At 57.1% G+C, this 21653-nt stretch overlaps 5 protein-coding genes across 20 annotated transcripts; 2 read left to right on the plus strand and 3 right to left on the minus strand.

The window, feature by feature from the left end:
* The first annotated feature begins 16 nt into the window (after positions 1-16).
* TM7SF2 (transmembrane 7 superfamily member 2) lies at positions 17-4583 on the plus strand. Of its 12 annotated transcripts, none has more exons than XM_032642030.1 (10): positions 17-266; positions 685-881; positions 984-1038; positions 1407-1601; positions 1680-1783; positions 2992-3111; positions 3205-3373; positions 3580-3660; positions 3768-3869; positions 4191-4583. In XM_032642030.1, exons 1-10 carry the CDS (start codon positions 218-220, stop codon positions 4349-4351), a joined length of 1233 nt encoding a protein of 410 aa, XP_032497921.1. In that variant the 5' UTR covers positions 17-217; the 3' UTR covers positions 4352-4583. The 12 variants fall into 12 exon arrangements, with proteins under 12 accessions (XP_032497921.1, XP_032497917.1, XP_032497924.1 ...); XM_032642026.1 differs by having other exon boundaries at positions 3205-3279; positions 3747-3869; XM_032642033.1 differs by having other exon boundaries at positions 621-881; positions 4191-4579.
* Positions 4584-4727: 144 nt separating this feature from the next.
* On the minus strand, positions 4728-6533 carry ZNHIT2 (zinc finger HIT-type containing 2). Its single transcript, XM_032642038.1, has one exon. It carries the CDS (start codon positions 5973-5975, stop codon positions 4776-4778), a length of 1200 nt encoding a protein of 399 aa, XP_032497929.1. The 5' UTR covers positions 5976-6533; the 3' UTR covers positions 4728-4775.
* Positions 6534-8364: 1831 nt separating this feature from the next.
* FAU (FAU ubiquitin like and ribosomal protein S30 fusion) lies at positions 8365-9988 on the minus strand. The gene is made up of 5 exons (XM_032642039.1): positions 9786-9988; positions 9434-9516; positions 9200-9344; positions 8699-8754; positions 8365-8538 (listed from the first exon to the last, which is right to left on the minus strand). Exons 2-5 carry the CDS (start codon positions 9506-9508, stop codon positions 8413-8415), a joined length of 402 nt encoding a protein of 133 aa, XP_032497930.1. The 5' UTR covers positions 9509-9516; positions 9786-9988; the 3' UTR covers positions 8365-8412.
* Positions 9989-10051: 63 nt separating this feature from the next.
* MRPL49 (mitochondrial ribosomal protein L49) lies at positions 10052-14352 on the plus strand. 2 transcript variants are annotated; one of them, XM_032642045.1, is made up of 4 exons: positions 10052-10170; positions 11172-11322; positions 12148-12272; positions 12382-14352. In XM_032642045.1, exons 1-4 carry the CDS (start codon positions 10093-10095, stop codon positions 12526-12528), a joined length of 501 nt encoding a protein of 166 aa, XP_032497936.1. In that variant the 5' UTR covers positions 10052-10092; the 3' UTR covers positions 12529-14352. The 2 variants fall into 2 exon arrangements, with proteins under 2 accessions (XP_032497936.1, XP_032497937.1); XM_032642046.1 differs by having other exon boundaries at positions 10061-10170; positions 11178-11322.
* SYVN1 (synoviolin 1) lies at positions 13699-20852 on the minus strand. Of its 4 annotated transcripts, XM_032642042.1 has the most exons (17): positions 20760-20848; positions 20555-20689; positions 19767-19915; positions 19449-19541; positions 19207-19359; positions 19036-19084; positions 18517-18620; positions 17741-17867; positions 17544-17643; positions 17401-17466; positions 17188-17304; positions 16930-17093; positions 16519-16647; positions 16269-16421; positions 15993-16179; positions 15013-15164; positions 13707-14936 (listed from the first exon to the last, which is right to left on the minus strand). In XM_032642042.1, the coding sequence occupies exons 3-17, from the start codon at positions 19896-19898 to the stop codon at positions 14830-14832; spliced, it is 1833 nt and encodes a 610-aa protein (XP_032497933.1). In that variant the 5' UTR covers positions 19899-19915; positions 20555-20689; positions 20760-20848; the 3' UTR covers positions 13707-14829. The 4 variants fall into 4 exon arrangements, with proteins under 4 accessions (XP_032497934.1, XP_032497933.1, XP_032497931.1 ...); XM_032642043.1 differs by lacking the exon at positions 20555-20689 and having other exon boundaries at positions 13699-14936; positions 19449-19526; positions 20760-20852; XM_032642040.1 differs by lacking the exon at positions 20555-20689.
* Between the last annotated feature and the right edge of the window lie 801 nt (positions 20853-21653).

The raw sequence follows: 21653 nt of genomic DNA on the forward strand, positions 1-21653 counted from the left end.
TGGCTGACCTGCTGGGCCCAGGATGGGCCGGGGGCGGGTCCATTTAAAGACCTCGGGACAAAAGCGGTCGCTGTCTGTGCTCCGTGCAGAGACAGGTGCAAGCCCAGCTGGGCTGGGTCCTCCGTGTCACCGAGCCCATCTCCTGGGGGATGGGGTGGGCTGTGTTTTCTTGACGGATTTTTAAGAGCCCCCAACCCCCGGCGGAGCGGAGGAAACCATGGCCCCTCAGGGCTCCCGGGCTGAGCTGGAATTCGGAGGACCCCTGGGTAATGGGGCAGAGAGAGGGGGTATTTGGGGCCAGAGCTATGCGAGGAAGAACTGGAGGGTTGAGCTATGAGCGGAGATGGGGGCAGGGTCTGAGGATGAAAGGCTTTGAGGGGTATCGGGAGTCAGAGGATCTAGGAGTGTGCGGGGAAGCGTCTGGAGAGGGGGCTGAGGAGGAGCCAGTTCTGGCGGCTGCAGAGCAGGGGATTTGTGGCATGGAGGACCGGGCGGACTAGGGGGAACGCGAGCAGGACCCTCGAGGGGACCAAGACAGCAGTCAGAGAAGGGGGCCGAGCGCTGAGAATGGGGTGTGGAAGGCGGCGATGGGAATGCTGATGGGGCCCTGGCTATGACAGGGCGCCTGTGGGGGTCCGGGAGAGTTGGAGAGTGGACCCCCGACGCGGCTGCCCCCTTCCCCAGGCGCTGCGGCACTGCTGCTGCTGCTCCCCGCCACCATGTTCCACCTGCTACTGGTAGCCCGCTCGGGCCCGGCGCGCCTCCTGGGCCCACCCCCTTACCTGCCGGAACTCGAGGAGCTGTGGAGCCCTTGGGCGCTGTTGCTGTGTCTCACCTGGCTCGGCCTGCAGGCGGCGCTCTACCTCTTGCCGGCGCGCAAGGTGCGGACTCGGCTCGCGGACGCGCGGGGGAGGCGGGCGGAGAGAGGGGACTCGGCGAGAAGAAAGACAGCCTCAACCCTTAGCGCCCTTTTGTGCCCACAGGTGGCCGAGGGGCAGGAACTGAAGGACAAGAGTCGACTGAGCTACCCCATTAACGGTGCTTGGGGGCTGGGTCCTTGCGCGGAGTTGTGGGGATGGGGTTGGAGCCCCAGGCCCGGTGGGGAGGTCTGTGGAGATGAGCCCGCAAGCCCAATTGCTATTTTGTGCCTCTTTTACGCCCAGGACGGAGGGGGTTCCACTGGCTCCCTCCACACCCCTCCTCCCTCCACTCCCAGCATTGCTGCCACTCTATGCACCAGAGAAGTGGCTGGGGTGACCCTCCGAAAGCTAAAGTGTCTGACTAATGGCTCGGGACAAGGTCTGCGACCTCCCTGGGCTTTAGGCTGTGTGTGTGTGTGTGTATTTGGGGGTGGGGGGGAGGGGGAGGGGCGCAATCCCCAGGTCTCACTTTGTGCTGTGGTTCAGGCTTCCAGGCCCTGGTGCTGACAGCCCTGTTGGTGGGCCTGGGAGTGTTAGCCGGGCTGCCCCTGAGCGCGCTCCCGGAAATGCTCCTGCCCTTGGCCTTTGCGGCCACCCTCATCGCCTTCATCTTCAGCCTCCTTCTCTATCTGAAGGCTCTGGTAGCCCCTGCCTCTGCCCTGGCACCCGGGGGGAACTCAGGTGAGAGGAGTCCCAGTAGGGTGTAGATGGAGGCAGATGGGGGTGCTTGCTTGCACCTCACCCTCCATTATTCTCCAGGCAATCCCATTTACGACTTTTTCCTGGGACGGGAGCTCAACCCGCGCATCTGTTCCTTTGACTTCAAATATTTCTGCGAACTGCGGCCTGGCCTCATCGGCTGGGTATGCTGGGCATGGCTAAGTGGGCTTCCAGCCAGGAGGAGGGGTGGGATGGGTGAGCAGTGCCTGGGCAGGGCAGGGCCAATATTGTGCTGACATAAATCACTAATCATTCATTCCACAAATAATTTGTTGAGTCCATCATGTGCCCAAGCACTGCTCTAGGTACTGGGAGACAAAAGAAAGAAAAGTTACAGGAAAGAAAGAAAAAAAATCTCTGTCTTCATGAAGCCTGCATTCTAGTGGGGAAAGACAGACAAAAAATAAGTAAAATACGTATCGCATGTCAGGGGATGCTAAGTGCTACGGGGAAAGAGCAGCGAGGGAGTTGGGGGAGCAGGTGCAATTTTAACTAAAGCGGTCAAGCGCAAAATCTATTTCGAGAAGAGAGTGATACTGAGCTGCTTGCTGGCCAAAGCGGTGCAGAACTTCAAACTGGTCACTGGGTTTAGCAACCTGTCTGTCACTGGTAGCCTTGAAAACAGGCCAACTGTGTTTTTTTGGTTATAATCACCCATACTGGACTGGTCAAGATTTCCTGAAGGGTTTCTTGGGCAAGGTCCCTGTCACCTTGGAAACTACCTCATCCAGAGACGGGAGGAGTGCTGGGCACCGGTCACAGATCTGGTCTTCAAGGCTGTTTCCTCATGTGTGAAATGGGATAAAGTAAGAGCTTCCTCCCAAGATTACTGTGAGGATTAGAGGTGGTAACCTGATTGGCAGCCTCAAGCCCAGTGCTACCAGAATGGGGGTGCTCAGTACAGGCTGGCTGCCAGCTAATCATTATCAAGCACTTACTAGGTGCTTAGTGCTTCACACACATTATGGTCCATGATTATCTCCCTTTTCTACATGGAGGTGGGGAAAATACGCTTTAGAGAGGGTAAGCAGCTTGCACAGGTGGCAAAGCTGAGATTCAAAACCAGGTCTGTTTTAACTCTCAAGCCTGAAGTATGCAGTCGCTCCCTACAGCGCTCTCCCAAAGGGAACACTGCAGGACACAGCAAGAGAAAACAGGTCAGAAAGTGGTCCAGTGCGGTCTCTCTGCCCCTGGGTACAGGGGCCGGAGCCACTCAACAAAGGCCTGGAGAGTTAGTGACGGACAGCTGAGAGAAGGGGACAGGCTGGCCACTGCCTTTCCAGGCGCTGCCACCTCTGTGGAGACGGACTGAGAACAGACTGCCCTGTCTCACCCTCTGTGTAACCCCCAGGTCCTCATCAACCTGGCCTTGCTGATGCAGGAAGCAGAACTTCGGGGGAGTCCCTCACTGGCCATGTGGCTGGTCAATGGCTTCCAGCTACTATATGTGGGTGATGCCCTTTGGCACGAGGTGAGGCAGGACTGGGCTAGGGAGGGAGAGGGTGCCTCCCACGAGAGCACCTCGTGGGGACTGAGCCAGTGTGTCTGGGTCCTGTCCCTGCAGGAGGCGGTCCTCACCACCATGGACATCATACATGACGGGTTTGGCTTCATGCTGGCCTTTGGGGACCTCGCCTGGGTACCTTTCACCTACAGCCTGCAGGCCCAGTTCCTGCTGTACCACCCAGAGCCCCTGGGGTTGCCCCTGGCCTCGGTCATCTGCCTCATCAATGGTCAGTCAGGAAGGGGCAGCGCTCTCCCTCCCCCTTTCATTCGTTCACTATTTATTCAGCACCCACTAGGTAGGTGCTAAGCCTCACACCCTTCTTTAAAGCCAAGGGCTGCGTCCTGGCTCTCCTGGCAGACTGAGTCTAGGCTGTGGGTAGTTGGTCAGGGTCAGAGAGAAGGCCCCTGACTGCCTGCTCACACTTTCTCCCAGCTGTTGGTTACTACATCTTCCGTGGAGCCAATTCTCAGAAAAACGCCTTCCGGAAGAATCCTTCTGATCCCAGAGTGGCTGGTGAGCTGGGTTTCTGGGGTGCCATGAAGTGAGGTTGGGCAGCTGGACTTCCAGGGGGTCCCCCATCCCACTACATCTTTCCCCAGACCTTGAGACCATCTCTACAGCCACAGGGCGACGGCTGCTGGTGTCTGGGTGGTGGGGTATGGTCCGCCATCCCAACTACCTTGGAGACCTCATCATGGCTCTGGCCTGGTCCTTGCCCTGCGGTGAGTGGTTTGGGTTGGCGCACGGCAGGGGCCGTTAAGTGTGTGAGGGGCAGAGGTGGAGTGGTGAGCACAGGATGCCCAGTCTGGGTGTGGAATGGAGAACAGGGCTGCACCCCAGTGGAGGGAGTAGTCGGGGAGCTGGGGATGGACTCAGGGTGTGGCTGGGCCAGACCTCTGTGACAGCCTAGCACGCCAGCACTCCCCGCAGACCTTGGACCTTTCACCATGGAGCCCTGAGGGCCCCGTGAGCCATCAGCTGTGGAAACCTTTGTGAACCAGGGGGGGCTGGCTGAGTGGTCACAGAGACCCCTTTCCCCACAGGGGTGTCCCACCTGTTGCCCTACTTCTACCTCCTTTACTTCACTGCGCTGTTGGTACACCGTGAGGCCCGGGATGAGCAGCAGTGTCTGCGGAAGTATGGCCTGGCCTGGCACGCATACTGCCGGCGTGTGCCCTACCGAATCGTGCCCTACATCTACTGAAGCAGCTCCACGTGTCCCAGGTCGGGCCACGTGCCCACCCAGCTGCCAGCACACCCAGCACCAGGAGCCTGGACTCACCTGGCACTCAAGGGCCTGCACCCTACCCTGCTCTGAGCTCGGACAGGCAGGGGTGAACAGCCTGATAGGTGGTTGGGGCAAAAGGGGAAAACGAAGACAAAATGGAGTGGAGGGGCTGCTCTTCCTCCTTGGATAAACATCTGGAATGCCTGGTGCTGCTTCTCTCCCTTTCTGGGGCCAGGTTGCTTAAAAACTGGCTGGGTCAGCCCCGATCAGGAAGAAGCTGACAGGTGGTCTGTGGCCACAAGCGTCTGGGGGTGGGTGGCACAACAGCTGTCCCTCAGAAATGGGCACTGGCGACAGGGCAGACCAGTCACGGCTTTATTAATGACAAAGAGTGTCCAGTTCAGCCAAGGAGCTCCTCAATGAGAGTCCTCCGGGCAGGTGGCAGGGGGCCTCCCCAAAGCTGCTCCAGCTCCCCAGTGAGGGCTGCCACCTCCACGGCTGCCACAGTGTGGGCTCGGTGAGCCCTGGCGCAGTCTAGAGCCAGGGGTGTGAGAGCCTCCTCATTTTCGTTGGTCCAAGACAGCAGGAACTGGCACTTCTTTCGGGCCCGGTAGAGGCAATCTCGTTCCTCAGGGGCCACAGCTTGTTTCCGGGCTCGGCCCAGGGTCTGTGTCAGGTCCCCCAGTGCTGCCAACGTGTAGCCTTTCTGGTTGGCCGGGCCCTCACCCAGCAGGATGAGGGCAGCCTCGCGCATGGCACCCCGTGTGCCCAGGGGTCCGGGGGGATGCTCGCCTGCTTCCAGCACGTGGGCTGCGGCCTGCAGGGCCTCCTCGGTAGAGGCGAAGACTTGCTGGGCGCCCAGGACTCCAGAAACGCTGAGCAGCGTGGCACAGAACTCAGAGAGCAGAGCCTCGTCGCCGCCGTGATACAGGGCAAGAGTGTGTGCGTAGGCGAACAGCACGTTGGGCAGCTGGAAGCGCACGAGCGGCGACGTCCGGCCCCTGCTCAGGCTGGCCAGCGTGGGGATGAGGGTGGGCACGGCGGGAGGGCAGGCCCCGGGGACGTCTCCGAGAATTGGCTCGGCTGCCCCAGGCTCATCCTTCTCGGGTTCCGGTGGCGTCCTCGCAGGGGAGGGCTCCAGCTCCTCGGCGTCACAGCCCGGGGCATCACCCAGCTCCTCCAGAAGCCGCGGCCCGGCGCCGCGAACCCACCACCATGGCCGCCACGGGGGCAGCAGCCGCCCGGCCTCGCCTCGGCTCAGCAGCCGCTCGAAGGCCGCCTTCTCGGCCGGTGCCAGCCGCTCCCAGAGTCCTGAGAGGCCGCCGGGCGCCGGACCAGGCCTGAGGCCTGCGTCCTCGGGCTCGTCCTCGGTCTCACGTTGCTGACGCAGCCGCAGTAGGGCGCTGGCCAGGCGGCTGGGAGAGGCGCTGCGACCGCGCAGCTCTCCCAGCACCTGGTCACGGTAGAAGTCTTCGGCGCAGGTGCCATGCGCCCGGTAGCAGCGCAGCGAGCAGTAGGGCACGTTACAGCGAGGGCAGGTGTAGCGCGCTGGCTGGGCCTCCCCGGTGGGGCAGAAACCACAAGGCCCGGCCGGGTCCATGGCAACTGGCGCCGCACACCACACGGGAACGAACAAGGGCAGCACATCACAATCTTCCGGCGCTTCTCGGTTACTTCCGCCTCTGCGGGGCCGACGGAGTGCTTAGTCAAAGCTCTTCGAGGATTCTCGTCAGTTTCCGCCCACACTCGGAAGCCAAGCCCCACCCCTCTGTTGAGCCGCGCTTGGGCTATGCGCCGGAACCGGTGGGGAGGTACGAGCTCAGCCCCGGCTTCGGCGGAGCTCGGCCCGGCGCAGTGGGAGCGTAGGGAAAGTGCGTCCGGCGGACGCTTCGCCGGTACCAGCTCGCCCCCTAGTGGTTGCCTTTTTGGCACTATAAAGCGCTGCGGCAAAACCCAATCTTTGCTAACCTTAATCTACTCTGGGCCACTAATTGTGCTAAACCCATAGGAGATGAGGCGTCCCTGCGCTGAAGGGGCAGCCATTCTACTAGGGGACACAGACAAAGGGGAGAGTGGAAGAAGGCCAAGGCGGGGTGCCTAGACTGGGTGTGTTGGGGGCATTTCCCCTCTTGAGAAGAAAGAAGCATTAACAAATATTTGAGCTCTTGCTCGACTTCCTCATCCAACTTTAAAGCGCAAACTTCACACGAGGCAGCGAAAACACACTGAAGAGCAAAATGAGATGAGGTTCCTGCCCTAATGGACCTTACAGTTTGTGGTAGAGTGCAGGTGACGACTCACAAACTGTGCCAAGCGCTGTGAAGACTTGATCCATGGCAACCCTAAAAGTAAGCTCTGGTTCTTTGGTCCCTCACCTCACTCATACCCAGCCCCACCTCTAGTCAGCTCTGCCTTCGAAATACCTTGTCTCTATCTCAGTTTGGGTCATCTGTTTCCCTACCACGACCTGGATGGATTTGAGGAGTCTGCTCAGTTTTGCATCCCCTTCACCACTGGTGGTCTAAGCTACTTGCTCAACTGGATGACACCAGCTTAACTGGTTTCCTTTTTTCTTGCCAGCCCTCCAGAAAAGTCAGCCAGAGAAAATACTAGATCACCAGTCAGATCACATCAGGCCCTTGCTTAAAACCCTGACCTGCACTTGGACTCAAACCAAACTCCTCTCCACATCTGACAAGACCCTGCAGGATCTGCCACTCACCTTTGCACACAGGTCTCTTGGCTGGAACTCTCACCATCTCACCACTTGATCAGCTCCTGTTTCAGGTCTCACACACATCCCATCGTCAGAGACCTCCCCTAGGATAGTTATCTACCTGTCACACTCCCTTTTATTACAGCACCCTGCTTACTTTCTGAGGTCATTAACACTTGTAACTAGTTTCCTTGCTTTCCGCACAAGAATCTAAACTCCTAAAAGGGATGGGGGCCAATGTCTTTCTAGGAAGCTCACTGTAGAACTCAAAAATAGCCAATATATTTGTGCACTTTCTAGAGGGCAGGTGCTGATCTAAGCACTTCCCATAAAATCCTCAAAGCAACTCTCAAGAGATGATGGCAATGGACTTCCCTGGTGGTCCAGTGGTTAGGCCTCGGCGCTTTCACTGCTGGGGCCCCGGGTCGATCCCTAGTGGGGGAACTAAGATTTCACATGCTGTATGGCACAGCCCAAAAAGTCAGCCAGCCAGTGAATAAATGGAACAATGATCCAAACTCAAGGCAGTCCAAGTCTAGAGCCCAAGGTCTTTACCCCGTAGTATGCTGTATTCCAAGAACCAGCAGGTTCAAAAAGCTTAGCAGAATCAATGAATGGGTATGCATGTGTTGCTAGGAGGAAACTTGAATCGGCCCCAGAGAACTCCAATTCTGGGAACACTGAAACAATCAACTGAGCCACCTCACCTGTGATTAGGTTAGCAAGGCCCATCAGGTAATCAGAACAAATAAGATCACTGCAGTACTAATGTAATCAGGCAATACTTTCTGAAGCTGGGGCAGACCAGATTCCTGGTCTGGATTCTACTAAAGCCACAGCTGGTTCCAAGTGCAGGGAAATGCCAGACTGGTGTTCCCTGATACATCTTCTACTCGATCAATCTCCTCTCCATTGCTGCCCCTATAAAATCTCTCCCACAACGATGGTTCCTGCTATCTTCTGTTTAAAAGAAAAAGACCAAAAAAAGAAAGTATTTGGAAGTTAATTATCAAGTTATTTAGCATTGGGATTGGAATTTTCCTCAACTCTCCATCTGAAAGGCTGGCATTTATGGTTACCAATTTTCACAGGAAGCTTTTTTTTTTTTTTTGTAGTTTACCACTTATCCACCTCCACCCACACATCCCTGCCAAGTTGCTGACTCTTGACACCACCAAGAAAACCAAAATGAGGCCTCACTGTTCTTCATACCACCAGCCTAAGAAGCCACATCTCTCCCTGAGGCTCTGCACATGAAGATGAAACAATGAGATGATTGGGCTAAGTGACTTTATTAGAGAAAGCCAAGATGACAACAGACTTAAGAGTTGGCATTGGGGCCCTTCTTCTTGCCAAAGGTAGGCACAACATTGACAAAACGCCGGTTGTACTGCATACGCCTCTTGGCCCGGCCCGTCTTCTTCTTCTTTTTCTCTTGTTTGGCCACCTGGGAAAAGGGAGGGATGATCAAACCTGGGTTGCCTCTTCCATGCCTTTCCTCAGGTTCATCGCCAGGAAGGGAGAAAGCAAACAGGGCAAGGGCCAAGGGTTTTGGCTTAGCTGTGCCACAACAAAGTCCAAACAACACCACTAATACTCTCACTTACCTTCGGTGTCTGACCTCTTACTTTCCCGGCTCGGGCCAGGGAACCATGGACTTTACCTGTGATAGGAAAGGAGGACAGCAAGCAGTTAGAACAAGAAGGCCCCACCCAGCAGAACCCTTTCTCCCTCAACTCAAGTTTAAAGGCAAGATGGGCCCAAACAGGGAATGAAAACAAAGTCACAAAGACTTGAAATCTAAGAATGTCTAGTCTGGTACATTCTGGGGTGTCACTTCAGAATTTTCCAACTACTGACCTTAAGGCCTAAAGAGCACTTTGGAGATCTGGTCTGACCTCCTGATTTTACTGGGTAAATTAGAACACAGACAAGGGTCTTATCTAGTAAGTGACTGAAATAGAATGACACTCTGGCTCAGTCTCCCATGGATCTCTCAAAAAGTTCGTTCTGAGAGATGTAAACAGGAAGAACCACCCTGGACTGAGCACACACCCTACACCCATGAGCTTACAAAGCAGTTCAAAACACAGACCTCCCCAACTCACCTCCAAGCATGCGGCCGGCTACTTCCAGAGTGCTCAGAGCCTCCACCCCACACTGGCCCAGGGTAGCCTCATCCTCTAGGGGCGTGCCTGCCATGAGCAGGACTTGATCTTCTGGAGCGATGCCCTCCAACGAGGCTACATGAGCCTACAGGGAAAAACGAGACTCAGCGTTCCCGCGGCGGGCGAGGATGAAAAACACAAAAGACCACCCCAGGGAGCACCACGGAGCCCTACCTTGATCTGGGCGACCGTCTCCTGGACGGTCACCTCGAGAGTGTGTAGCTCCTGGGCGCGGACAAAGAGCTGCATGTTGGCGACTGAAAAAAAAAAAGGGGGGGGGTGCTTTTAAGAGAAGAAATACTCTGGGCGAGAGGAGGGTCAGAAAACGGGTGGCAGGCCGGGGACGACGGCGCCGAAAAGTAGGTGGTCTCGGGGTCTCACGTGGGTAAGGCCGGGCCTGCCAGGGAGGTCGGACGGGGACTGGCCCGGCCCCCAGAGCAGCCCTTCTTCCCCCGTTTTTCCCGCGTCCTCTAACCTCGCGGCCAACCTGCGAGCCCTTCGGATCCATCCGTGGCACAAACCTTACCTGAACCGCGGATACCGCAACCGCTACCGCTACCGCGAAGATGGAGTCGAGAAAGAGAAAGAAGCTAGGGCAGGTACGTGCTCGTCGCCTGCTGCGTGTCACGTCACTGCTGAGCGACCGCCAAGGCCGCTGACTTTTGTACCGCCCTAGGCCGCCTGGCTCCGCCTCTTTGTGCTTTGCGCAGGCGTTCTCTCGGTCCCGGGGTGGGTGGGGGTGGGGTGGGGGTGGGGGTGGGGCCGGGCGAGCCGGAAGGGGCGGGACCAGGTTGGTTGCGCGCGCAGAAAGCGCGTGTACGGGGGAGTTCAAGATGGCAGCCACCATGTTTCGGACTGTGCAGCGAGGCTGGAGGACCGGTGTCCCGCCGGGCTGCGGGCTGCGGCGACTGGTGAGAGCGCTGACCCTGAAGCTGGGGGCAGAGGGCTGGGTGGAGGCTCACCGTATTTCTTGTAGTCTAAAAACCGCGTGCCTACCTAGGGGGCACTTTTCTGGAGCTCAGATAAAAGATTGACAGGGAAGGTGGCAGGGCTTGGAGCGCGTTTCGGAGTGTGGGGCTTGAAATATGATTGGAGGACAACTTGAGTTAGTTGGAACTGGGAGGTGCTGCACATAGACTCTCGCTGCCTAGTGTTTTGAAGGGGAAACCGTACCAGAGTGTGGGAATTGGCCCCAGATCGTTGGCGACACTTCTGAGAACCTAGGACTCACGATATATAGGCCACTTCATCTTCTCATTCTCATTGTAACCCTGGGGCCTATCAGGAGTCCAGGGTATCTGTTGGGAGAAGTATAGGAGGACAGACTCTGGAATGTGACCTTAGGTAGATTGTTTGCTAGTGTCTTAATCTTTCTTGGATGTACACCGGGGGGTAATAAAATACCTGACTTGTCGAATTAAGTTGTAAGCACTTAGTGCCTGGTGGTGTCCGTATGAGGCCGAAATATTCCAGGTGAGGGAGGGTCACATCGGATGAGTGTGAGTGGGAAATTTTCACGATTGCTGAAAGAGCCTAACCCAGAACTAGAATATTTCAGTAGAATCTTAACAGGAAACTTTAAAATACTGAAAAATGCCGTATTGGTCACACTTACGGTTACCCAGCTTTTCAGATGTATACACACACTTCTCATTTGAGTCCCACAAAAATCCTGAGAGAGGCAGGCCCTTCCGAGTTCCTGAACTTCTTTTTCAGACCCACTTGTACCCTGCACTCTAGCAAACTGAAGTCTGGTGCTTTCCTACCTCCAGCCTTTTATATTTATACTATTCTCTCTGCTTGTCATGTTTCCTTTTTCTACTTAACTGAAGTTCTCCCTATTCTGGGGTGGTGGGTGGGGCGTGGGGGATGGGTAGGCTGATGGAGAGATTTTTTTTTTTCCCCCCCTCGGAGCCAGACCCAGGGGCCTCCTGATTACCCCAGCTTCGTGGAGTCTGTGGATGAATACCGTTTTGTGGAGCGCCTGTTACCCCCCACCAGCATCCCAAAGCCCCCAAAGCATGAACATTATCCCACTTCTAGTGGCTGGCAGCCCCCCAGAGGTGAGCTGGGTGATGGGGATGGCTTGAAGGCTGCAGGGAAACATCCCCCTCCTTAGAGATCTATCTGCCCTGGCTGAGGCTCTGTACTCCCCAGAGGGTTCAGGACTTGTGTTGAGATCTCTCAGAGCTAGCATCTGTCTTACGTTCAACAAAGGGCCCAGGATCGGAGACCTGTTTGGCTAGTACCCATCCATCCACACTACTGGGGTGAGGGCTTCCCATGTGGGAAAAGTGAAGCATAGAGAGAAGACCCAAAAATTTGGACCCCCACCTCCACCCCTGGCCATAATTGAGAACACAGCTTGGGAGGTGGGCAGTTCTGGGTCCAAATTTGGCTTTGCTGTCTATTGCCAGTATGGTTGAGTTAGTCACTTAGCTTCTCCCAACCTCAGCTGCAGCAAAACAGAGATCATCTGCTCAGCACATAACGCGTGTCATGCAGAGCCCAGCCTGCGGTAGGTGTTCAGTTCTTATAAACCCCCATCCCTTTGTGCCAGAGATTGATTTTAGCTTCCCCTACCCAGTGGAGAAGGGCAAGGATTGGCTCCAGAGGGGGACTCAAAGATCCCGGGAGGCATAGCCCTGACCTCGTTTCTTCTTGAGCACCTTCTGGTGCCAGGTCTGTGCTGGGCCTTGAGGTACCAGGGTGAACAAGCTGCTCCTGGCTCTAAACTTAGGGAAACAGCAGGTCTCCTGATCTGAAGTCTGGAGGTGGCTTTGCCGTTAGGTTCACTGACCCCCTGCACACTCTGAGGAGAAAGGCCTTGGCTGAGGTGAGATGAAGTCTGGGAACATTTGACTTATCACTGTCCCTCTCTGTCATAGACCCCCCACCCAACCTGCCCTACTTTGTGCGACGCTCTCGTATGCACAACATCCCAGTCTACAAGGACATCACGCATGGAAACCGTCAGATGACTGTGATCCGGAAGGTGGAGGGGGACATTTGGGTAAGTGGGTGGGTGGGTCGGGGTCCGATTCTGACCTTTCAGGGCTGAAGGGATGGGAACCCTCTAGAGGGAAAGGTCTTACCAGGCCTGATTCATCATCTTCCCCCAGGCCCTGCAGAAGGATGTGGAAGATTTTCTGAGCCCGCTGCTGGGGAAGACACCTATCACCCAGGTCAATGAGGTGACAGGTACCCTTCGGGTCAAGGGCTACTTTGATCAGCAGCTCAAAGCCTGGCTTCTGGAGAAGGGCTTCTGAAGCCCAGCTGAGCAGCCTGCACGACCAGCGTCCCCCTGCGACTGGAGTGCTGGGGATCTCAGGAGGAGGGGAGAGGCTGTTGAGGCAGCTAGGGGAAAGGGGCACAGAGACCAGGGCTGAGGGCCTTGGAGCAGGCCTTGTTTGCATAAAGGAGGAAATGGGACTCTGTATAGGTGGCAGCACGGGGGGAGGGCTGTCTAATATTGGAGACCCACCAGGAACAGCCAAGCTAGGGGGGAGCATTAATTCCTCCACCCCCCCCACTTTGGCATGTTCCTGCTTTCCCTTCATTGGAGCTCCTTGGACTCAGCTATTCAAGCTGTAGAGGTGGTTGACTGCCCCTCTGTTGGAAGCAGTAGCCCAGCCCAGTTTACAGGAGGGTAGCACAGGGCAGACCCATTGGGCACATTCCTTCCTTGGCCCGCAGACCCTCACTGCGGCAGAAAAATCCCTGAGCCCTTGCTCTAGGTCATACCTGACTTGGTAGAGGCTACAGAGAACACAACACGACTCAGACGTGGGTCCTGGAGGTCTTCAGTTCCAAGTGTAGTGCACGTCAGCCCCTCGGCTCATTCCTTTTACCCATGGAGAGGCAAAAAGGCCAGTCACCTTTATTCCATTCCATATTGAGTTGGGTCTGACTGGGTTTCCAGCTCCAGCAAATTAAGTGATTAGCTTTAGCTGGTCTGCCCACAAGGGGCTCCTTGAGAGCTCCTAGCAGCCCAGCACAGGGCCATCCTTCCCAGGTTGCTGACCTAGTATCAAGGCTGGACAGGGGGTTTGCAGGCAGGAAGATGCTGACCTTTTGTCCCTGCCATCCCATCCCACCCCAGCCAAGGAACCTTCACACCTGCCCCATCCTTGGGAGTCACAAGGGCCAAAAGCCAGAGTTCCCACCCCATCTCAGCAGCAAGCTGGCTTAAGACAGGGTTCAGAGCCTGGCTCCCCTACTTGCTCTGACCTAAGGCAGGGTACTTAACCTTTCTGGGGTTCAGTTTCTTCATATGTAAAATGGGTATATCTTTCTAATACCTTAATATTCAACATTGTGCCCAAGAACAGTGTTGGCTTGTGTAAGTAAACCCTCACTCCTGGAGATTCCAGGCCACTCTCGAGTCTACGGCCTGAGTTAAGAAAAAGGAGCATGGCACACTGATCCTATCACACCAGTTCCACCAGTCATTAATGCAAGTTTTAATTTGGCTGTATATACAATTTAAGCTATTAAAATTTGTACAATATTTACAAATTAAATAATCATCTGAAACTGTCTCCAGCAACTCCTGTAACACAACACTGAGGGGCAAAAGACAGGGGCAGGCAACGCCTTGGCTCCTGTCGTCCCCACCTGGCCCAGAGCCTTTTCTAAACTGGAAAGACAGGGAGCTTGGCACTCCTGCTCCCCTTTCCTGGGGTCAAGCATTCAAATTCAAAGACAAAATTTAAGCCAAAAGACAATAGCAAGGAAGTAATTCCAATTCTTCTAAACTCAAGAAAAATTCTGTAAGTTAAGAAGTTGCCTTCTGTAGGTTCTGGGGCTTGCAGTGGTTCAGAAGCAGACACAAGAGCCCTCAGCCTAGAGTGAGGTTGCACAGTGGCTGCTGGGTGAGACCAGGGACAGTCTCACCTCAGACAAACTGCAGGGAGAAAAGGGCCTGGGGGGGAGGGGCAGAGCAGGGCCCTTCAGTGCTGCCAGCCTGCTTCTCCACCCCAGACACTCCTTTCCCTGAGCTGTGTGGTTGCCAGTAAGACATGGAAATGCCACAGGGCACTAGGGGCACAGCCACCACCACAAAGGGCTCCTGGGGAGTTCGGGTAAGAAAAGGACATCAGTACCAGTCTTCGTGGGTGGGCCCGGGAGCAAGTTCCTGGCCTACCTCCAGCCCCTTGAGTCCACACTTGGGAACGGGAACTAATACTGTTCGGCACTGCAGCGTGACTCCACACACAAGGGGGGCTCGGAGGGGCTCCCCTTCTCCCAGAAAGGGACTGGGTGGGTCAGAGGGCTTCTCAGACACTGCACCTTTCTGTCTTCCTGGCCCCAGCAGAACACAGCGCTGAAGGGTTGGACAGGAAGGCTGGAACTGACCCAAGATCCCCATGGCTGCCCGGGACTGTAAGGGCTGGAGTCAGCTGGGGCCTCAGGCCTCTTTCCACTTGGTCAGATGCCACCTCCTCTGTCTCAGAGCTGGGGGTTACTACTCCCTGGTGCAGATAGAGAGGGAGCTGCCACTTGGTGGCAGGACGTGTTCCAGCGCGGACTGCTCAAGGGTGGGGGCAGGGGCCAGGACTGGGGCAGTGTCAGTGGGCAACAGGGGACTCCAACTTCTGCAGGCGACGGCGGCGGAGCTCTGCTGCGTCAGGCTCCCCATCCTCAGGCAGCTCCTCGGTGCCCGCTGACTCAGGAGCTGGGGACAGAGAGGTCCAGAAGCGGAACCCAGAGAAGTCCCCTGCCCCACCCCACTGTAGGCTGACCGCAACTACCTGAAGGCTTTTCAGGTTCAGGGGCTGGCGGGGAGGCTCCCAGGGATGGGGTGGTGGCCTCAGAGCTGGGGGTGCTGGTAGAGAAGGCAGCAGCGACAGCTGTAGGGGCAGTCTCCTCAGTGGGGTTGGCTGAGGTGGCAGGCCGGGGGGGCCTAGGAAGAGAAGGGACAAGAGGAGGGCCTTGGCATCCTGGCACGACTCGAGAGGTTCTGCCCTCCGTGAGCCTTGTGGGGTGCACTCCAGCGCCGATGTGCCTCGCAGCCCCAGTGACGCAGACACGACTGAACACATGTTGAATGATACTTGGAATTCTATACCACAGATTGATTGTAAACCACTTGCAGGCAGGGACCGTTGGCCTTGTTCACTGTTACACTGCAGAGTTGCCACTCTGAGATGCCAGGCACCTTCTAGAGTACCAACTAAGACAGTGCACTGAACAACACAAAGCACGCAGGTCTCAGACTCAAGCTCCACTCCAAGTCTGTACCGACATTGCTGGGTGCCAGCACTTTGGTCTATGTCCCCTGCGAATAGGACTTAGAACTCTATTCAAATAAGGTAATGAAGGTCACAGAGCAAGTGAGTAATAAGATCAGGACTTGAATTCGGGCCAAGCTGGCTCCAAGTGACTTTGTATTTGCTGTCTCAGATCAGGGGCAGTGATTCCCAGTCAAAGTGTCACCCTGTGTCAAGAGAGTATACGTGATTAAAGTACTGGGAATTATATACAAGGACAAGATTCAAGGATAGCTCTCTAATAAACACCACTCCTCCTTAGATCCAGACAGGCCTTCTGCAGTGGGAAGATAAAAAGGCACCAAGAACCCCGACACCTTGGGTGTGCCTATAGATAGAATGCCTGAATCGATACATATCACAGGGTGGCAGGGGAGAAAAAGGCCCAGAACCGCTGCTGGGGGCCTTCTCTCGGCAGCCCCACACCCCTGCTGCCCACCCTGGCCCCCGTGTAGGCGTACCCGAGGGAGGCGAGCACAGTGAGGTACTGGTTGATCTGCAGCATGGCGGCATCCAGCAGCGTGTGGATGTTGCGCAGGCTCTGTAGCCGGGCCTCCAGGTGCTGCCGCTCGTGGCCTTCCAGAGCCCGCAGCTCCTCTGGGGTCAGCCCAGCAAAGCCGGCAGGAGGCACAGGCATCGGGGGGAAGGCTGGAGAGAGAGAGAGAGGCTCAGCCTGGGCTGCCTGGGCCTGACACCCCCCCACCTCCCAAAACAACCCCAAGAGCGGCCCAGCTTACCAAAGGGTGGAGGCAGTGGCATGCCCATCCACGGGGGAGGGAAGGGGAAGCCTGGGGCAGGGCCAGCGTCAGGGGTGGAGGCCGAGCCAGGTGCTGGGGCAGAGGCAGCAGAACCAGCTGTGGTTGTGGCTGCTCCACTGGGCCGAGAAAGGGCTGCGAAAGAGCAAGAACAGGAAGTTAGTCCGTGCTGAGGGCCCTCTGCTTCCCTTCCTTCCACCGCCCTGGCTGGCGTGCTACCCAAAAGACTCACCTGCACTGGTGGACGGAGGGGCCACAGCGTCTCCAGAGCTGGGGGGAGGTGGGACAGGAGGAAAGGGGCCCATGGGGGGCCACAGCGGGAACATGCCTGGAGGGAAGGGAGGCAGGAGGCCCTGGGCGACTGCAGAGAGAGGACGGGGTGGTGAGAAAAGGTCCAAACTGAGAGCCAAATCGCAGGCAAGGGACTGGGTGTTGGGGCTCTGTCCTCTGCTCCCACAGGCCCTCTCTGAGCCCAGCACGGATCAGACATGACCGCAATCATCTGCGTCTCTTCCCGTGACCAGCCCCCCGGCCCCAGACTGAGCTTCGAGGGCAGCGACTCTGATTCACCTCCGCATTTCCCACTCCCAGTCTGGGGCGAGAACCCAGCAGTGTGCTGGATGGCCAGATGAGTGCCACTCACAGTTGGGGGGCTGGGGCAGGAGTGGCGGGGGGTGGGGGGCAGGTGGTGGCCCCTGATCCGCAGGCTCAGGGGGCGGTGGTGACTGGGTCGGCAGCGACGCCCGAAGGACATCCATACGGCAGGTGGGGCAGGTCTGCTGCCGCTGGAACCAGGAGCGCAGGCAGCTGGGGGTCAAGACCAGGCAACAGTTAGCAGGTGCCTCGGGGTCTGCCTTCCAAAGCCGCTCCCTCATGTGCAGGCTGCTCAGGGCATCTCCACCTGGTGTGGAAAATGTGGTTGCAGGGCAGTCTCTTGGCACCAGTCACCATCTCTTCTCGGCAGATGATGCAGACGTTGTCCATCGCCTGGAGTTCCTCTGGGGTGGCGTCTGGATACCTGGTTAGGACAGACCAAGGACACGTCAAGACCAGAGCTGGAGGCAGGGGCACCTGGGGCACGGCCTGGGCGAGCAGCTAGGACACGCCCACTTACAGTGTGTTCATGTTGCGGATAGCTCGGCGAGACATGATGGCATCTGTCACAGCTTTCTTGAACTGCCTGAAAAGACAGTTTCAGTAGAAGGAGGGAGACGGAGGGGAGGGGTCAGAGCTGGGGCAGGGCAGGGCTAGGCTCACCTCATGGCCAGGTACATAGGCCGGATGGCAAAGAGAGGGAAAGTGTGCACCTTGATCATGATGGTCATGAAAGCCATGTACAGCAGAACCTTGATAAAGCCTGGGGGCAAGGGGTGCAGAGAGCAGCAGGTCACAGGGCCTGGTAGGCAGGGCTGGGGACACTGGTGCAGGTCAGGGGAGGTCCAGGCCCGTCTCACCTGTAAACAGCTCCGTGTAGAGCATGTACACGGCCTTATTGTCCCAGGGATTCTCGCTCTGGAGGTCCACAGAGTGCAGCACGTACTTGATGAAGATGGTGAGCACCATAGTCATCAGGATGGCATACTGGGGGTGGGGGGGTGGACATATGAACACAGGCCCCGGGCTCCAGCCAAACCACTGTCCCCAGGCCCGTGCACAGCGGAGGGCCACGGTACAAGCACAGGCTTGGACACAGCCGGGGTCCTCCTAGCTTCTCCACTCCCTAGCTAGTGTGACTTTCAGCAACTCGTAGACCTCTCTGAACCTCAGTTTGCTTGTCTGTAAATGACAGAATTAACTGTTCCTTTATAACAACGTTGTTTTGCTGATTAAAAGAGATGCAGGTCAAGTGCTCAGCACAGGGCCCGGCATACAGTAAGCACTCAACAGACGTGAACTGTTGTCACTGGACACGTTCTTCCTCTGCTGGGAACACACCTCCCCAGCTGTCCATCAAGCTAATTCCTTCTGTCCATCGACAGCCAGCTCCTCTGGCATCAACTTCCAGGAAGCCTTCCCTGAGCGCCAGGTCAGGGCTCCTCCTCCACACGCGCCTTTCTGCGCCGTCCCCGCTCTCCCAGGAGTGCGTAGAGGGCAGGGGCTGGGACTGACTGATGGCTGCTCCTTGGTGGCCCACACGGGCTGGCCACAGAGCAGGTGCTCGATAAAGGTTTGTCAGGGCACAACAGTGCCACCTTGGGCTTGTCCTCCCAACCTCCCAAGCCAGTTTTACCTCAAAGCCAAACACCAGCTGCACAGAGGCCCCACGGGTCAGGATGCTGTGATAGGCATGGCTGACGAAGAGGAAGTCCAGGATACCCAGGAGGAACATAAGGGCTGTGGGGACCCCCCAAATGGGAGGTTGGTGGGGTCAGCCCAGGGCCTGACAGCCACTTCCTGCTCTAAGACAGCTCCCACCCTCAAGCCCACCACGGCCCTAGCCATCTAGTCAGGTGGGTACACTCCACTGAACCCGGCCCCCTGGGAACTCCAGTTCTGCCTAGGGGTGGCCCAAGCTCCAGGTGAGGAGGCAAAGAGCTAAGGGGCTAGGCAGTTGAGAAGCCCTGGAGTGGAACAGGCAGAGATGATGCAAATTAACTTCCTAAATTATCTTTCCTGTACAGCTGAGGGCCGAGGGCAGCCTGTGCTCTACGGTACAGGTCCATGGTTAGTGACTTTTCATGTTCCAGTCCTTCATGGTGCCTCTTCTCCCTCCAGCTCCCTCCTCTCCGCTCCCATGGGTCTCACTCACAGACAATGCGGCAGTGAAAGAGCCAGGAGATATTGGGGCTGCGTTCCATCTGAGGCAGAGGAGAGAGGGGGCCCGTCAGGAAGTCTGGGGCTCACCCCATGTCCCCAACCCAGCCATCACTCCACAAGCCAGCCCTCTGTCTGCTCCAGAGAACCCCCCGACCCAACTCACAAAGTCCACACGGTCCTCAGCCAGCCAGTGAAAGCACTTGAGGAAGAGAAGGAGAGTGAAGAGTGCCACAAAGCGGGGGCTAAAGTCATCCCGAAAAACAGTGAAGGCCAGACAAGTCTCAGTGACAGCGTACCAGGAACGTTCCAGAAGATGCTGCAGGTTGGGCAAGGAATGATGTGGAACTCAGACATTCTGCTTGCCCAGCTCCCTGCCTCTCACCTTTGGAGCCATGAACATCTCACCTCCATCTCTGCCGCCCTCAGCTGTCCGAAGAACACCTTGCCCATCACCTTGCCCAAGAGGAAGACAAGGACGAAGGCCTGGATGTACAGGACCTAGGTGTGAGGAGAGGCTATGGTTTGAGGTCGCTTTCTGCTTTGCTCTGTCCGGGGCTCATCACTCAGGAGCCTCTCCACATCCCCATCACAATTTGTTCAAAGTTAGGCCCGGCAGCTACTTCACTTGTCTCCCGCTTACCTGACCTTTAGCCCCACCCCTCTCTCAAACAGACTCCTCCTTCCCTCCCAGGGAGTTCCTCCCTCCCTGAGCCCTGAACTCACTGCCATGCTGGGGCTTGACTTGGTCAAGTACACCACGGTGGGGTAGAACTGGTGCTTGAGGTAGTAGGCGTGAGCCACCACGGCCCCGGTCAGCGCCAGGCTGGCCGCCATCATCACGGCGGTGCGGAACATTGCCCTGGCCTAGGGACCTGCAGGGGGAAAGGACTGTGTGATGCTCAATACTGGGCACACCTAGCACAGTGCCTGAGACGCAGTGCTAACAAACAGGAGGAAGAAAAGGAAACCTCACTTTGTCCTCACCATCATCGCATCAAGAACAGCATATACTCCCCCATTTTACAAATTAAAAGACTGAGACTCAAAGGGGTTAAGCGATCACACTGACGCAAGGCCAGCAGCCTGGGTTAGTCTTGTTTCAGATCTAGGGCTCTTTCCACGCCGCCTGCCAGACCGCCGCCTCCAGGGAAGAATGAGGAAAGGCAGCAAAGTCGGAGGAGGAGGGAACTGCTCCCAGTGTCCCTAAAGTGACGGTGATGGAGTGGGATGCAAAAGCAGAAATCTCCCGCAGCGGGAACCTGCGGCCTGGACCGGGAGAAGCCAAGGCGCTGGGGGGCGCAGCCGGGCAGGCGACAGCGCCGGTGACAGCTCCGCCAGGGTGGGCAGCTCCGACGCGCGCCCCGCGGGAGCGGGCGGGGTACGTCAGGTTGGAACCCTAGCGCTCCCCAACCCCCGGGGCAGTGTCAACTCGGGGCACCGGAGAAACGGCCGACCGTCAGGATGCAGGGGCGGGACGGAGAGGGACCCGGGTCGCCTCCACGGTCGCACACCTGTAAACGCCAGAAGCTGCGAGCGTCGCAGACGGGGCCGAGACTCTGAGAGCGGCCGCGCGGGAGCCTGTCTACCGCCAGATGACAGGCCGAAAGCGGGCGACGGGGCTGAGGGGGCGCGCCGACCCCGGAGACCTGAAGGGGAAAGATCCAGGTCCCGACTCCAACCCCAACCCGGGCCAGACCCCGGCCCCGGCCCACTCACCAGGTGCCCAGCGCCGCGAGCCCGCTCAAACCCCGCGACTGCGGAGGCGACTCCGATTAACAACACTCCCCACCCACTGCGAGCCGGAACTTCGGGAGTGAGACACCTCACTTCCGGCGGGGCGGGGCGGGGAATGGATCGTACCAAGTGCCGCTTTCCCTTGCCCGCGCAGCGCGCTCCGCGCGGTGCCGGGAACAGTAGTCCCACCACCCAACTGGGGTTCGTGCTCACGGTTCTAGCGACAGATGGGAGAGGTGGTCTAAGCGGAATAGGCAATCCGGAGAGGATTACAGACTCCCTATTTATTAGTCACAGATGGTATCGTCTGCACCTCTGAGTGGACTCAACCTAGCGGAGGACTCTCAAAGCGGCTGGATTGTGGTGGTGGGGGGGGGGGGGGGCGGGCATTGTGCGGGCCGTACCATTTGGAGGGGTGAGTATGCAAGGGACAGACATAACAGGCCTAAGAAAAATAAAGTGTCTTAGAGACTCATTCCAGGGGGATTCACAACAGTTTGACAAATCAGATGCTTCCTAAGAGAACTGGATTCGGGAAAGAAACATGTCTCCTCCTAGATCACCCCCAAGTTGTGTGGGAGTGAGTTGGGTCCCCGTGGCTGCTACTGATTGCTCGAAATAGAGTTACGCGGACCAGTAAGAAAAAGAAAGGAAAATCGCTGGCCTATCGAAAGAGAAAAGCAGGTGAGCGGTTGCTAGGGGCGGAATGTAGCGTTGCCTAGGGCTAGGTCCAACCCGGGTGGGCCGAGAGTAGAAAAGGCGCAATCCGTGGGTTGGTGTTCTGAGTCTGCCCCAGGGGATGTTTGTTGCGCTCAGAGAGGGAGCTGTGCCTGGGACTGAGGAGGAGGCAGACCTTTCATTCCGGCTAATCTTGGG

Source organism: Phocoena sinus, chromosome 8 (assembly GCF_008692025.1).
Source record: "Phocoena sinus isolate mPhoSin1 chromosome 8, mPhoSin1.pri, whole genome shotgun sequence".
Classification (NCBI taxonomy): Eukaryota; Metazoa; Chordata; class Mammalia; order Artiodactyla; family Phocoenidae; genus Phocoena; species Phocoena sinus.